This window comes from Nipponia nippon, unplaced genomic scaffold, assembly GCF_047370975.1.
Source record: "Nipponia nippon isolate SJK-2023a ecotype South Korea unplaced genomic scaffold, ASM4737097v1 scaffold_13, whole genome shotgun sequence".
Taxonomy (NCBI): domain Eukaryota; kingdom Metazoa; phylum Chordata; class Aves; order Pelecaniformes; family Threskiornithidae; genus Nipponia; species Nipponia nippon.
The window spans coordinates 16,271,717-16,284,550 of record NW_028262324.1 but is presented as its reverse complement, the minus strand read 5'-3'; the positions used below and the strand labels follow the sequence as shown (position 1 = coordinate 16,284,550).

At 64.5% G+C, this 12,834-nt stretch overlaps 2 protein-coding genes across 3 annotated transcripts; both read right to left on the bottom strand.

The window, feature by feature from the left end:
* Window positions 1–2,853, bottom strand: REM1 (RRAD and GEM like GTPase 1). Its single transcript, XM_087749975.1, has 4 exons — window positions 2,432–2,853; window positions 2,154–2,236; window positions 834–1,038; window positions 1–748 (listed from the first exon to the last, which is right to left on the bottom strand). The coding sequence occupies exons 1-4, from the start codon at window positions 2,745–2,747 to the stop codon at window positions 471–473; spliced, it is 882 nt and encodes a 293-aa protein (XP_087606101.1). The 5' UTR covers window positions 2,748–2,853; the 3' UTR covers window positions 1–470.
* A 435-nt stretch (window positions 2,854–3,288) lies between these two features.
* CUNH20orf96 (chromosome unknown C20orf96 homolog) lies at window positions 3,289–11,613 on the bottom strand. Of its 2 annotated transcripts, XR_015702960.1 has the most exons (13): window positions 11,530–11,613; window positions 11,045–11,108; window positions 10,694–10,811; window positions 10,203–10,345; window positions 9,500–9,658; window positions 8,932–9,031; window positions 8,339–8,496; window positions 8,117–8,218; window positions 7,118–7,201; window positions 6,714–6,832; window positions 4,867–4,932; window positions 4,510–4,717; window positions 3,289–3,858 (listed from the first exon to the last, which is right to left on the bottom strand). XR_015702960.1 is itself a non-coding variant. In XM_087749911.1 (11 exons), exons 1-11 carry the CDS (start codon window positions 11,550–11,552, stop codon window positions 3,798–3,800), a joined length of 1,131 nt encoding a protein of 376 aa, XP_087606037.1. In that variant the 5' UTR covers window positions 11,553–11,611; the 3' UTR covers window positions 3,291–3,797. The 2 variants fall into 2 exon arrangements, 1 of the variants encoding a protein (XP_087606037.1); XM_087749911.1 differs by lacking the exons at window positions 4,510–4,717; window positions 4,867–4,932 and having other exon boundaries at window positions 3,291–3,858; window positions 11,530–11,611.
* Between the last annotated feature and the right edge of the window lie 1,221 nt (window positions 11,614–12,834).

Genomic DNA, 12,834 nt, shown 5'->3' with positions numbered 1-12,834 from the left:
TCCAGGACGTCCCCGAGGCGGACACGGCTACGGTGCCCTCGCCAGTCCCTGCTGCCCTGCGAAGGACGGGCACCACGGGCAGGACTGGCCCCGCTCCCGGCAGCCTCCGGAGCTGCTCCAGCCCTGCAGGCAGCCCTGCGCCAGGGCACGGCCGCCCCTCGCCTCTGGCTCCCCAGGAGCCTCCGTAAGCCAGGATCCCACCGGCCCGAGCACAGGGGCCCGTCCCACCCGCAGCTCCACGGGTGCAGCCCAGGGGACCTGGGCCCACTTGTCCCCTCTCCTGGAGGGGAAGCAGCCGGATCCACAGCACCCTGGGCATCCCTCAGCACCGGTTAAAATGGCTCCACGTCCTCAGCATCGCTCCGGCTCTGTCTGGGCTCTCCTTGCACCCACGGAGCCGCCGGCCACGCTGCTGGCAGAAAGGAGAGTCCCCAGCCTGCGTGCGCGGAGGGTCGAGAAGGCGGTGGCTCTCAGAGCACGGACAGGTCGTGGCAGGACTTGGAGCGGACTTTGAGGGCCACTTTGCTGCTGTTCCTGGCCACCAGCCTGTCGAGGAAGCGCCGGGCTCTCTTGGTGAGGCTCTCCTTGCGCTTCTGGCCAGGCGCGGGGTGCGCGGGGGCCTCCTTGCCGCCGCGGCGCAGGCGGATCTGCCGCACCACCCCCTCGAAGAGCTCGGCCACGTTGTGCTGCAGAGCCGCCGACGTCTCGATGAACTTGCAGTTGAACACCACGGCGCAGGCACGGCCCTCTGCAAGGGAAGCAGCTGGGCAGGGAGCCGGGCGCGGGGCTCCCAGGGGGGTCCCCACCAGCCGGAGCCCCCCTCCACCGCTCACCTTCAACAGAGACCTCGCGGCACCGCACCAGGTCGGTTTTGTTCCCCACCAGGATGATGGGGATGTCCTCGGCCTGCCGCGCGCGGCGCAGCTCGATGCGCAGCTCCGAGGCGCTCTCAAAGCTGCCCCGGTCGGTGACGGAGTAGACGATGACGTAGGCGTTGCCCACCTGCAGGCACTGGTTGCGGCACCAGCTCTCCTCGCCCTGCCGTCGCACAGGGAGCGAGATGTCACTGCTCTGCAGGGGCTGCTGGCAGCCCCGACCACTGCCGGGGGACAGCGGAGCACCTGGGCACTGACGGGACCTGCCAGCACGCCCCACCACCCCCCACAGCGCGGGGAGCGGACACGTGGCCCCGTTAATAAAATGCAGCTTAAAAGCTCCTGATTTTAGGGGGTGTTTGAGAGTTTCCTCCTCTATCAGCAGCAAACTGGGGCTGTGGGCTCAGTTTGGCTCAGGGGCTGCGGCTGCACCACCCGGAGCCGCCCTCGGCCACGCAACGCCGGCGTCGTGGGCGCAGCACCCTGCCTGAGCCAGGCACCGGTCCCTGCCAGGCAGGGTGGGATTAAGCAACAGCAGAAATAAAGGGCGTTGTCGGGGGGTGACGGTGCTGGGGCATCTCCGGACAGCGCAGCTGCAAAATGCGGCCCCAGCCCCGCGGGTGCTGTGCCCAGCTCAGGCACTGGCTCCAGCCCCGCTCCTGGGGACCGGCCGCTGGCCGGTGGCACCCGCGGGAATGCCGGGCCCCGGCACGGAGGGAGGCAAAGGGGGGTTTCAAGGGAGGCAGTGACAGCGGCGCTGGCATTTCTGCCCAGGAGATGCCTCCGTGCACTGGGGGAAGGAATGCCCCTCGCCGGGCTCTGGGGGCCACCGCTCTGCCTGCTGAAGCGCGTGTCCTGGCTGGCAGCACCGTCTCACGTGGATTTGCCCAGTCGGCTCCTTCAGCCCCGTTCCCAAACCGTTCCCATGCATTTCGAAGCAGGCCGGCACCACGCTCCTTCCACCACACAGCCCCTTCTCCCCCTGCCCACCCGCCCCGCGTGCGAGGGGCGCCCCCTGCCCACACCGCTGCTCCTGCGCTCGCGGTGCCTCGCCACGAGAGCCCCCACCGGCGAGAACACGGTGGGCAGCCCCCAGTGCCGGGAGAGGTGGGCAAAGAGCCGGTCAGAGATGTGACCGGCCCCAGCGTGTGTCCCCACTCTGCGGCAAGGGCGGCAGCGAGCCCTGGGACCCCCAGGGAGACCTTTGCGGTGCTCAGAGGCCCCGAAGCAGCGGCCGTGCCCGTACAACGTCCCCCGCAGCGCCCAGCCCCGCTGTACCCGCTGCTCCGGCTCCCAGGTGTCCATCACCAGCAGCGTGGTCTCCTCGCCATCCACAGACAGCGTGCGCTCGTACGCGGCCTCTGCGAGACACCGGGAGAGCCCGGTTAGCGTGGCACTGCCCGGGCAGCCGAGACTCGGCCTCGCGCATGGGTTTTTCCCACCACGGGGCCGTGCACGAAGCCCGGACGCACGCTGCCTCCCCGCCACCTCCTCCGGGCCCGCGGCGGGTGACCCTGCCGCAGAGGGGCCCCAAGCAGCACCCGCCAGGCACCCACCTCCGTGCTGCTCCAGCAGGTCCCGCTCCTGGACGCCAGCGAAGAGGTTGACCAAGCTGGTCTTGCCCACGCCGGGGTCCCCCAGCAGCACCACGCGGTACAGGGGCTCCCAGCAGCCGGAGGAGCCCGAGGACTCGGAGGACCAGCTGCCCCGGGGTGCTGCGGCCCGGCCACCCGGCTCGGACGCGGAGTGGCCAAGCTGGGGGTGGCAGGGCTCGCCCCTCGCCGTGGCACCCGGTACCCCCGGCCGCGGGAGAGGGGTGCTGGCCCTCCTCCGCAGCGGGCTCCGGCTGCCGTGCTGCGTGTTCAGGGTCATCTGCGGCACCGAGGGCAGCGGGGCTGGGGGGGCCGCCCCGAGGGGCCCCGCTGCCGGTGCCGGCGGTAGCTCGGGCACAACTTTCCCCGGGACAGGCTCGCCGCTGCCCGGCCCGGGCTTTAAACCCCGGGAGGTGGAGCCCCGGGCCGCGCCCGGTCCCTCCCCCGTCGCACACCCCCCAGCCCCGGCCCCGGCCCCGGCCCCGGCCCCGGCCGCCCCTCTCCGGTCCCCGAGGTCCCCGCGGGGCTCCCGGTGCCGGGACACGGCGGCTTCCCCGGGGCGCGTCCCGCTGCGGGATGCGCTGCCGCGGGCGGGGGCTCGGCCACGCTCCCCCCCCTGCGTGGGGCAGGGTCCCGCCGCTCCCCCCCTGCGTGGGGCAGGGTCCCGCCGCTCCCCCCCTGCGTGGGGCAGGGTCCCGCCGCTCCCCCGCTCCCCGCCGCCCCGGGCCCGCTCCATCTCGCGGCGATGCGGGGCAGCGCACGGCTCCGCCGCTTCGCCAAGTAAGGAGCGAGCCGAGCCCGGGCCGGTCCTGCCCGGTGCCCGGTGCCCGGTGCCCGGTGCCCGGTGCCCGGTGGGGCTGCGGTGCCCGGTGGGGACCTCGGAGCCCGGCAGATGCCACAGCCCCGTCGCCAAGGGCCGGTGATGGGAAGCGCGGCCGGCGGCTCGCTTGGCACCGGTGAGAACAGGAGCTGGTTTTATTTGAAGCTGTCGGCTGGCCCGGACCCACGGGCGCTGCGGCACCACTGGCACTGGCACCGGCACCAAACTGCCCGAGCACCGGCCCTGCGCCGGCACCGGTCTGGGCACCAGTCCAGCCCACGCTGGGATGCGCTGGCAGAGCCTTGTGGAGAGCAGCCGGTGAGCGCGGCACAGCCCACGAAGGACGGCAACGCCTTTACCGCGCCATACAACCGCATCCACGAGTCCCCACGGCGGCTGAGCGGGGCCGGGATGGCGAAGTGCCGACGGCAAAGGAGGGGCTTTGCAGCTCGGCGCCTCTGCCGAGCCGTGCGCTGGGCGAGGGGCCTGCGAGCGGAGCCCGGCCCAGTGTCAGGTGAGCGGCGTCTCTGCGGCGGGGATGCTGAGGACCACCTCGGAATCCGGCGTGCACCTGAAACGGGGAGAGAGGAGAGTCAGGAGGGGCAAAGCAAGGAATAAGCCGCCCTGCTTCGGCTGGTTGGGTGTGAGGAGGAGGAGGAGGAGAAGCTCCTGCGGCCGGGGCGGGAGGTGGGTGACTGCTCGGACGCTGTGTGCAGCCCACCCAGAGCTCAGAGGCGTCCCGTCCCCTGCGCGGCAGCCCCGCCGTCGGTGGGCATGGGGCGGGTGGAGGGAGGCCTGCCTTGTGTCCGCTGTGCCACCCCCTGTCCCCAGGGCCTGGGACTGGTTTTCAGCAGGGAGGGACCAGACACTTGTTCTGGGACGCAGGACACAGCAAGGTGGGGAAGCAGGGGGAAAAACCCTTTAAAACCAGGTGAGGGTTGCTGTGCACAGCCCCTGTTCAGCATGAACCAGAGCCCGGCCCGGCCTCCAGCTCACCCCAGCACCATTTTGCTTTTCGGCTCACCCTTCAGGGTCTGCCCCAGCCGCTAACCCTACAAAAGAAACCAGCTCCAAGCCTGAGCCGGGCTCGCGGCCCTGTCTTAGACCGCGCTTGCGGCTGAGCCCGCCGCAAGGCAGGCTCGGTGCTCGCTGGCCTTCCCCGAGCGGCAGAGCCAGATGTGAGCTCGAAGAAAGAGAAGGAATGAAATTAGCTGCCCCTCACTGTCAATCCCGAAAGACAAACAGAAGCGGAGAAAGCCCGTCGGAGCAGCCGGGTACATCTGCTTTCTCGCAGAGGGAGGACAAGCGCAGCGAGCTGGGCTTGCTCCGAGCTGCGCTCATCCATCTCCGTCTCAGCCCAGGACAAACTGTGCGTCCAGAGCGCCTGCAGCGCGGGGCTTGAAGCTGCTGGCGAAATCCACCCAGGGCCCCTTGAAGCGAAAGGATTTTCAATGAGGAGAAACCGAAATGCAGATGGGAATGGATACACAGGGGGTTACAGCTCCTCCGGGCTCCACGCGCTGCCAGCGGCATGCCGGGACCCAAGGAGGGCCAGCAAGAGTCCTGGGCGCCTACGCACCCTTACGCGTCCAGGCTGAGCACAGCTCGTGTCCGATTTTCCTCTTTCAAGAAGCAAATCCAGTGTCTGGAACCAAAGGGTTAATTAGCAGAAACGAAGGGCTGGTGAAGTCGTGCGAAAAGTTGCAGGGAGGTCAGTGGGAAAGGGCTGAGGGATGGCGGAGAGGGCTCTGGCACGGGCTCCCGCCTGTCAGGGCGGGTAAGCACCAAATGCCTGACTTGTGATGTTACAGAAACTTTCCACTTAGGCCTTCCTGCTATTTTTAACTCTTCTCCCAGCCACCCTCAGTAACCCCAGCCCCCCCAGCTGTCGAGGCTAATTAAGTCCCTTTTTTTATCATTTTTTTATCGGAAAAAAAAAATTAAGCTGCGCTAATCCGTCACGCAGCCGCTCATCTCCCCCCACGGTCTCCCGATGCGTTCCAGGCTTTCCTCCTGCTTTGGCTCGTGCCTCCGCAGCGCTGCAGCCCTACCTGGCTTCCAGCTGAAAGCCAGGCCCTGGAGCGGGAGATCCAGCCCCTCTCATCGCCCGCACCACCGCCGGTTTGCTGGGCGAGCGTCTGCTCATCCCGAGGGAGGATATTTCCATGCAAAATAACCCCCGTGCGAGGCGCGGAGGGGCTGGCCTGCACCTGCGGGACCCGCTGGAAAGGAACGGCTCCGTTAACAGACGTCTCTGGGCCAAGAACAATTTGTATAGGCAGCTGGTGTAAATACACGCGCACATGCACGCGGTTCTGCACACAACTACAGGCTTCGGACTACGGCATACTCGAGATTTAAACACATTGGACCCATTTGTTTTCTCAGGTTTGTAGCCCTCGTCAGCGGCCAGCAGAGAAAGCCGAGGCACCTTGGCAGCTCTAAATCACTGATGATTTTTGTGATTTGTCCTGTCCTGGGCAGGACCCCGCTGCCACGGGACAAGGGGCAGCGTTACGCCTTCGGCCTGCCGTGGGGAGGGTGGAAAACAGCGTGCCGCAGCTGGCTGCTGACGTGCTTCAGCCCACAGACTCGGCCAGTCTGGGTCTGTCCCTGGAGAGGAGAGCCCAGTATTCCTGTGCTGGAGCTGGCGGGGCCTTCTCCCCACCAGCGCTAAGCGAGGATTCGCCTTACGCTTTGTCATTCTTATATCCAGCATCAGCACAGCACCCACTGGTAAGCAGGAGTGGGGATTACCCACAACCTCCCCTCGGGAAGTAATTAGCTACCAGTGAACTGGGGCCCGGAAGGAGCAGTGAGAAAGATAGCAAAAGTTTTGCCTTTTTGCTGCCAGCCGATGTCACCAACGCATTTTTTTACGTAGGAGGGAAACGGCTGCCCATCTTTGCTCTCGCAGGGCGCCGGTGCCATTGCACACAGCCAGCAAGGCAGCTCCCGACGGGCAGGACCTGCCCTGAGAGGGACGCTCCTCGCCAGCCTGCCCCCTTCCCTCACTTTTGTTTCCCAACTACAAAGTGAAAACAACAAGAAAGTAAGAGTCAGCGTGGGCACAAAGGCCTAGAAAAGCTCTGCTGGCCCTGGCTGGCCCTGGCTGCGGCCACTGATAATCTCCGCTTGCAGGCTGCACAAAGGGAAGCCCAGAAGAGAGATGGGACGCGACCAAGGCTGCAGCACATCAGTACGAGCTGCGGCTGGTTCCTCGCCGCTCTCGGGCAAGGCCGCGAGACCCTGCCGCTGTCTTCCCAAGCGGAGCCCAGCGTCACTGTGGGTTTACACCCCGGCTGGGTGTAAGTTTAACAGTGACGTCTGTGGAAACGATGGGGTAAGGTTATTAGCCCTCGGTGCCAGACTCTGCCAGCCAAGGCCACAGAGAAAGGGCTGCGCACGCCCACTGACCAGCCTTACTTTGGTCTGCGGAGAAGAACGTCAGCAAAGATCAGCTCTCTTGGGTCTCCTGCACGCTGGCGGAGTGTCTGGATGCTTCTCTTCAGCTCACCAATCTCCTCTTCCAGGTCCTTAATAATCTGAAGGAATGACATTTCTGAGAGTTCTTTACTTTGCAAGAGAAGCGGGAATTAAAGTTTTAGAGATTTTGCAAACAGCAGAGCTAGAAAACTTCCTTCGTGCAAGTAAGCCCCTAGCAGGCTTCCTGAAACCCCTGCTGGGCTGCTCCCCCTCAGGATGCCCTAGCAGCCCACCGACTCCAGTGGAAACGGAAGGCAACGACCCCACTGAGGCGGACACAATCCTCCCAAAGGGCAAGGGCCGAGGGTGGCTGCACAGCGCGGGTTCTCCCCCAGCTCGCTCACCTCCCTTTGCCTCAGTATTTCATGTCGCAGGATGTGGTTGTTTATCACCATCTGCTTCAGGCCATCCTGGTGCAGCAATGTCTCCTGCGTGGGTGAAGAGAAGAAAACCAGCTGAAGAAACTCCACGGTGACCTGCAGCATGAAACCCTGCCGCCGCCGGGTGCCAATGCCGGCCGTCGCCGGATGCGTCGCTCTTCAAGAAAATGATTTCTGCTCTAACAAGGTTCGGGTTCCAGCTCTAGAAAGAGGCTGTCGTTGAGCTCACATTGTGCTGATCACGGAACAGGACCGAGGAACTCAAGAGATCCAGTTCAGTTTCCCAGCGAAAGCTTATTAATATTGCTTGGGTAACCGATTTTGCCTGTGCTTACAAGTTCCCCTGTAAAAGGGCACAGCAGTTCTGCATCAGAGCAGGCTGTAAATGGAGTCAATAATTAATATTTTCTTAGTGCTCTCAAGCTGCTAACCCAGGAAAAGCGCTAAGCACATCAGGCGAGCAGGAACTGTGCAACAGGAGTTCCTCCTATTTTGGGAAGAACGACAGCAGTCCCTGCTCTGTACTGCTGCATATAGTTTAATTTCCTCATAAATTTATTACAAACATATGTGCGCTGCCACAGCGGTGTCATGGCCAATTAGCGAAGCAGCTACCTAAATAATGTAATAAAACAGGGACCATAAAAGCAGGGTGAACGTTGGGTCACAGAGCGCTCACCTCCATGCGGCAAACACTCAGGAGTCTGAGACTATTTCAACACATCAGACCACCGCAGCGACTCAGAAGCGCTTCTCACGTACCCTCCCAGCCTGACAAACAGCTCCAGCACGGACAAACAGCTCCAGCACGGCATCAGGAGGGGAGCAGAGATGCTCTGTTACTCTTTGGGCGCTGGCTGCACCACGCTGTTGCTAAAGGGCAACGTGTGGGAGCCCCTGCCTTGTCTCCCAGCTCCCAGAAACCGATCCCCCTTGCTGGGACGTCACACGAACGCCACAAACCTCCACGACTTTCTGTAGCAGCGCCTCCTGTTCCGCCCGTGCCTTCTTTTCCAATTCCTCCAAGACGGCCTTCCCCATTTTTTCTGTCTTGTCTGTCTCCTCCTGAGAACGGCAGGAAGCAGAAACAAGAGGAGCGTTAGGCAGGATAACCATTGCGTTCCGGCCTCCCCTGCCCTCTCCTTCCTCCCTGGCAACGCTGCAGGGAAGGAAAGGTCTCAGCACCTGCTGTTGCTCCTTCAGGTTCTGGATGCTGCGCTGCAGAAGGACTATCTGGACAGCTTGTTCTGGATACTGCCCGTCGATGTAGGGCCGCAGGACGCCGAGCTCATCCTGGAGAACCTGGACCTTTGATGTGACTTCATCCAGCTGCTGCTGTAGCTCTGATTGAAAGTTAAAACAGAAAATCTCAACCCAGGGGTTCCAGAGCTTCGCTTCTTCACTGAGCTAAGGAGTCTGTCCTGCGTTTGCCCGAGCCCTTCTCTCTGCAGAGGTGACGCCCGCCGCGGGGAGGGGAACGGCCCCCGTGTCAGGCCACCTTGACCAGCTCCTGCCCCGCGGGCACGGTGCAGACGGCTGCTGAGGAGGCGGGCGATCCTTCCCACCCCCCTGAGCAGGGGCTGCCGGGTGTCGCAGGGCTCTCCCCCTCCCGACAGGCTGACGGGAAGATCATCCCCATAGAGCAAACGCGATTCATTTTCAGAAATGGAATTGTTTGACATTTATAAGATGAACACAGTGCCTTTAACCTAACAAAATGGAAAACAAAGGTAGCACGGTTGTAGAGACTGCATTTCACAGTAATGTGGGCAACTCACTTCCCAGATTCTTTTCCATTGTTTTCTCCATCTCCTGGAGCTCTGCCCTTGCTGTATCCAGCCGGTTCTGACAGAAGGTCTGCACCATTGCCTTCACCCTCTGCACGGGGAGAAATCCAGTCACTGCTCATTCCACAGCGCTCTGAAACACCCCCTGCACCACTCCAACCTTCCCCTCGCGTGCTGTTGCTTGCGTTAGCAGCACAGAGGAATCCGTCGCTGTGGCTGGTGCACGGGAGCTGCTCTGGGGAGCAGAGCCATGCTTCGGGGGCCGGCTGAAGCCAAGGACGTTATGGAGGGATGGATTTGGGCTGTTACAGGGGTGCCTGCTGTCGCTTGGGTCAGTTACAGTCAGGGTGCTCTCGCGGCTTTAAAACAGGCACAAAACAAGAGCATCTCATGGGATCTTTGGGCGTCAGAGAGCTCCCCCCAGGGCTGGGGATGCTCCGGTCACGCTCGGTGCGGTGGAAGGGGCCGGGCAGCGCCTGACCCTTCCCCAGTGCTAATGAGTAATGGGAAGTTCTGCATTCTGCCGAGCTGGGTCTGTGGGGCAACCCTAAAGCCTCACCTGAAATACTTCATACTGCTGCAGCAGGACCCTTGCTCGCTTGGCAGTGCTGTCATCAGTGTGCTGGATGTCCTTAATCAGCCGGCAGTTGGTCTCTGCCAGGCGGGTGCCGCGCTGCTTCAGCTCCTCGATGGCATTTTTCTTCAGATTGATCAGATTCTATGGGAATTTGTGGATTAGTGTGTTGTGGATTCCACCGGTCCCACCCGCCCCAAGTTTTCTCAGCATCTCCTGTCCCGTGGTAACAGCAGCCTCGCTGCTGAGGCACGCTGCCTCCCCCCACGCAGCACAGCCCTGCTCCCGCGTTCCTCGCTGCCAGCTGCAGGATCACCGTCTCCTTTATAACCACCTTTCACCTACGAAAAAGCTGCGGTCGTGTCCTCCACCTCCACCTTCTCTTTGCCAGACTGAGAAAATCTGATACCAATGGTCTTTTCTAACAGGTCACATTTCCTAAATCTCATCCCTCCTACTGCTACAGTCTGGACTCTCTCCTGGTTTCTCTTATTTTTTCTTGGTAGATAATATCAAGGTTAGATTTCACCAGCATTAAGCAGAGCAGCATAATTACCTCCAGTGTATTAATAAATAAACACATGCCATTTTGCAAGAGTGAGGCAGACCGCTAGAATTTCCTCCATAAAGGCAGTAACTGGATGGATTCACGACCTACGTCCCAGCACTGGGTGCTGGTGGCACGTACCGTGGTGATTTTGATCTCTTCCAAGGTTTTGGCTAATTCAGCCTTCTTGAGCGCTAATTTCCTCTGCGCAAAACGTGTGTATTTCTCTCGGGATGATGGTGTCTCCGAAGGCAAGGGTGGTTTTTTACTCAGCGTAAACGCAACTGGGGAGACAAAAGAGAGGCCTGTGCTGATGTCACAGTCCAGTTTCAACGCCTTACATCTCTCCTCTCCTGTCGCGTGTGGCTGAGGGAAATATAAAGAACCGAGACTGAATTCAAACCTTCTGCGGCCCCAGCAGAAGTGGCTCGCGGTTACAGCCCAGGAGCCGAGCCTGCGCGGCGCTCCCTGCTCCTTTCTAGTTCTCCCCCCTTATTCTCAGCATTTCCCCTTGGGTAATTTTCTCTTTGTGGCTGTTGCTGAATGTCTCCCAGCAGAAAGCACTGGGTCCATGCAAAAGCGGCACCAGCGGGCGGGACAGCAGGGCGGTGTGTAAGGGAGCCTCTCCCAACCTGGCTTGGTCTTCTCCCCTTTCTTCTTCTTCTCCTCACCGGCGAGCGGTGGCAAGGTCAACCTGCGGGCTGGAGAGTTCCTCTCTTCTGCTTCTGCCTCCTGCCATCTGCTGTAATCCTAAACTCGGCACGGCAGCAGCACAGAAAAGACGGGGAGTCGGAGGAGGTTTGTAAGCAGAGACCTCGCTGACGTGACCCACAGTCCCGCTCCCCTCCGCAGCTCCTCTGGGGCTTCCAGGTGCCCCTTGGAGCCCTTTACCGGCAGCAAATCTCGGGCCTGTTTGAGAGACGCCGCCTTTATAACCACAGCGCAGTAAATGCCACAAACCCCGCGGGAACAAGAGACTTAACTATTCTCTTGAACTCCTCCATGCTCCCGGGAACCCGGCCCTGTGCATCCATCTCCGCCCAGGCTCTGGAAGGAAACGGCGTAACGGCGTTGAGGGGGCTGAGCCCCCCGGCTCTGTCCGTCCCCGCGGACCAGCCTCAGTGTCCGAAGTCAGAGCAGAGAGGCAGCGACACCCCCGGGGCTTGGTACCCTTGGGGAACCCCACCTTCACCCACCTCCCCCGCCCCACGGGGAGCCCCCTGCCCATCCCCTGTGGGGACCCCTCCCCACCCCCTGCCCCACGGGGAGCCCCCCTTCATCATGGTCCCCGCCATCCTCTTGCCCCCCGGGGATCCCCCGTACCCCATGACCCCTCCCCGCAATCCCCCCGTACCCCACGGTCCCCCCGGGGATCCCCCCGTACTCCACGGCCTCCCGGGGATCCCCCGTTCCCCATGGCCCCCCGGGATCCCCCGTTCCCCATGGCTCCCCCGGGATCCCCCCGTACCCCGTCCCCCGTCCCGTCTCCATGGCGACCGCAGGCGGGCACGGCGCCGGGCGGGGCCCGCGCTCCCGGGAAGGGGCGGGAGGGGCGCCCCCTGCCGGCCCCGCCCCGGCCCCGCACGGCGGGAGCCACCGGGCCCGCGAGCCGCCGCGGGGTGGGTCCGGGCGCAGGGCCGCACCGCACAGCCCCGCGGGACGGGGACTCGGCTGCTTGCGGGGCCGCCGGGGCTGGGAGGGGACCGGCCGCCCCGGAGAGCCCGGAGGATGGCGGCCGCCTCACGGGCTAACGCGCCCTGAGCCGGTCCCGCCCGCCGCGGCGGGCACGAAGCCTTGTGGGTCGGGGGGAACGGGCGAGCCGGCGCACGGTGCCAGGCTCATACGGGAGCCGCGTGGCGGGCGCCCGGTGCCGGGCACGGTCCTTGGCCACACCGGGAGGGAATCACCGCGGGCTGCCAGGCTCCGGGCGAGAGAGGCCCCGCGGGACGGGGCAGCCTCAGCGGTGTTTCCCGGGCCGCGGGGCTCGGGGGGGCGTGGGGCCGGGCCCGGTGCGGGCCGCGGGGCCCGGTGCAGGCCGCGGGCGGCGGCGCGGCCCCGGGCCCCGCTCGGGCCCCTGTTACCACGGCAACTGCCGGTGGCGGCGCAGCCAATGGGCTGACGCCCTGCGGCCGGCCGGCGCGCGCCGCGGCAGCAGCCAATGGGGCGCGGCCTCCCGGCGGGCAGGCCCGCGGTCTCCGGGGCAACAGGGGCCGCCGCCGCCGCGCCATTGGTGCCGCCCGCGGCGGGGGGGCGGGGCTTGTCCGGGAGGGGCGGGGCCTGGCGGGGCCGGGCCGCACCGCGGGGGGACAAGGCCCCACTCGTGGCCGCGCCGTGGGCAGCGCCCTCCCCGCCCGGCGGCCGCCGTCCCCGCTCCCCGCACCGCCCCGAGCCCCGGGGAGACGCCGCTGGGGCGGGGGGGGGGGAACACAGCCGTCCACGAAGGCACCGGCCTTCCCACGCCGCGTGGGACGGCACCGCGGGCTGCCCCGGGTCGGGGCTCTGCCGGGGGGGGACCGGGTGCCCCGGTGGACCGGCAGGCGCGGGGTCCGTGAGCGGCGTCCCGGCCGGGCAGAGCCGTACCGGGGCCGGTGTGCAGCTCCCCGGGGGGCCCTGAGGGGTGGGGGGGCTCCTGAGGGGGCCCACGCGTGGGTGTGGGGGGCACCGGGATGCCCAGACCGGGGGATCAGCGGGTACCGGCATCCCTGAGCCGGTGCGGAGCATCCCCGAACCGGTGTGGAGCATCCCGGGGCATCCCCGGGCCGGTGCGGAGCAT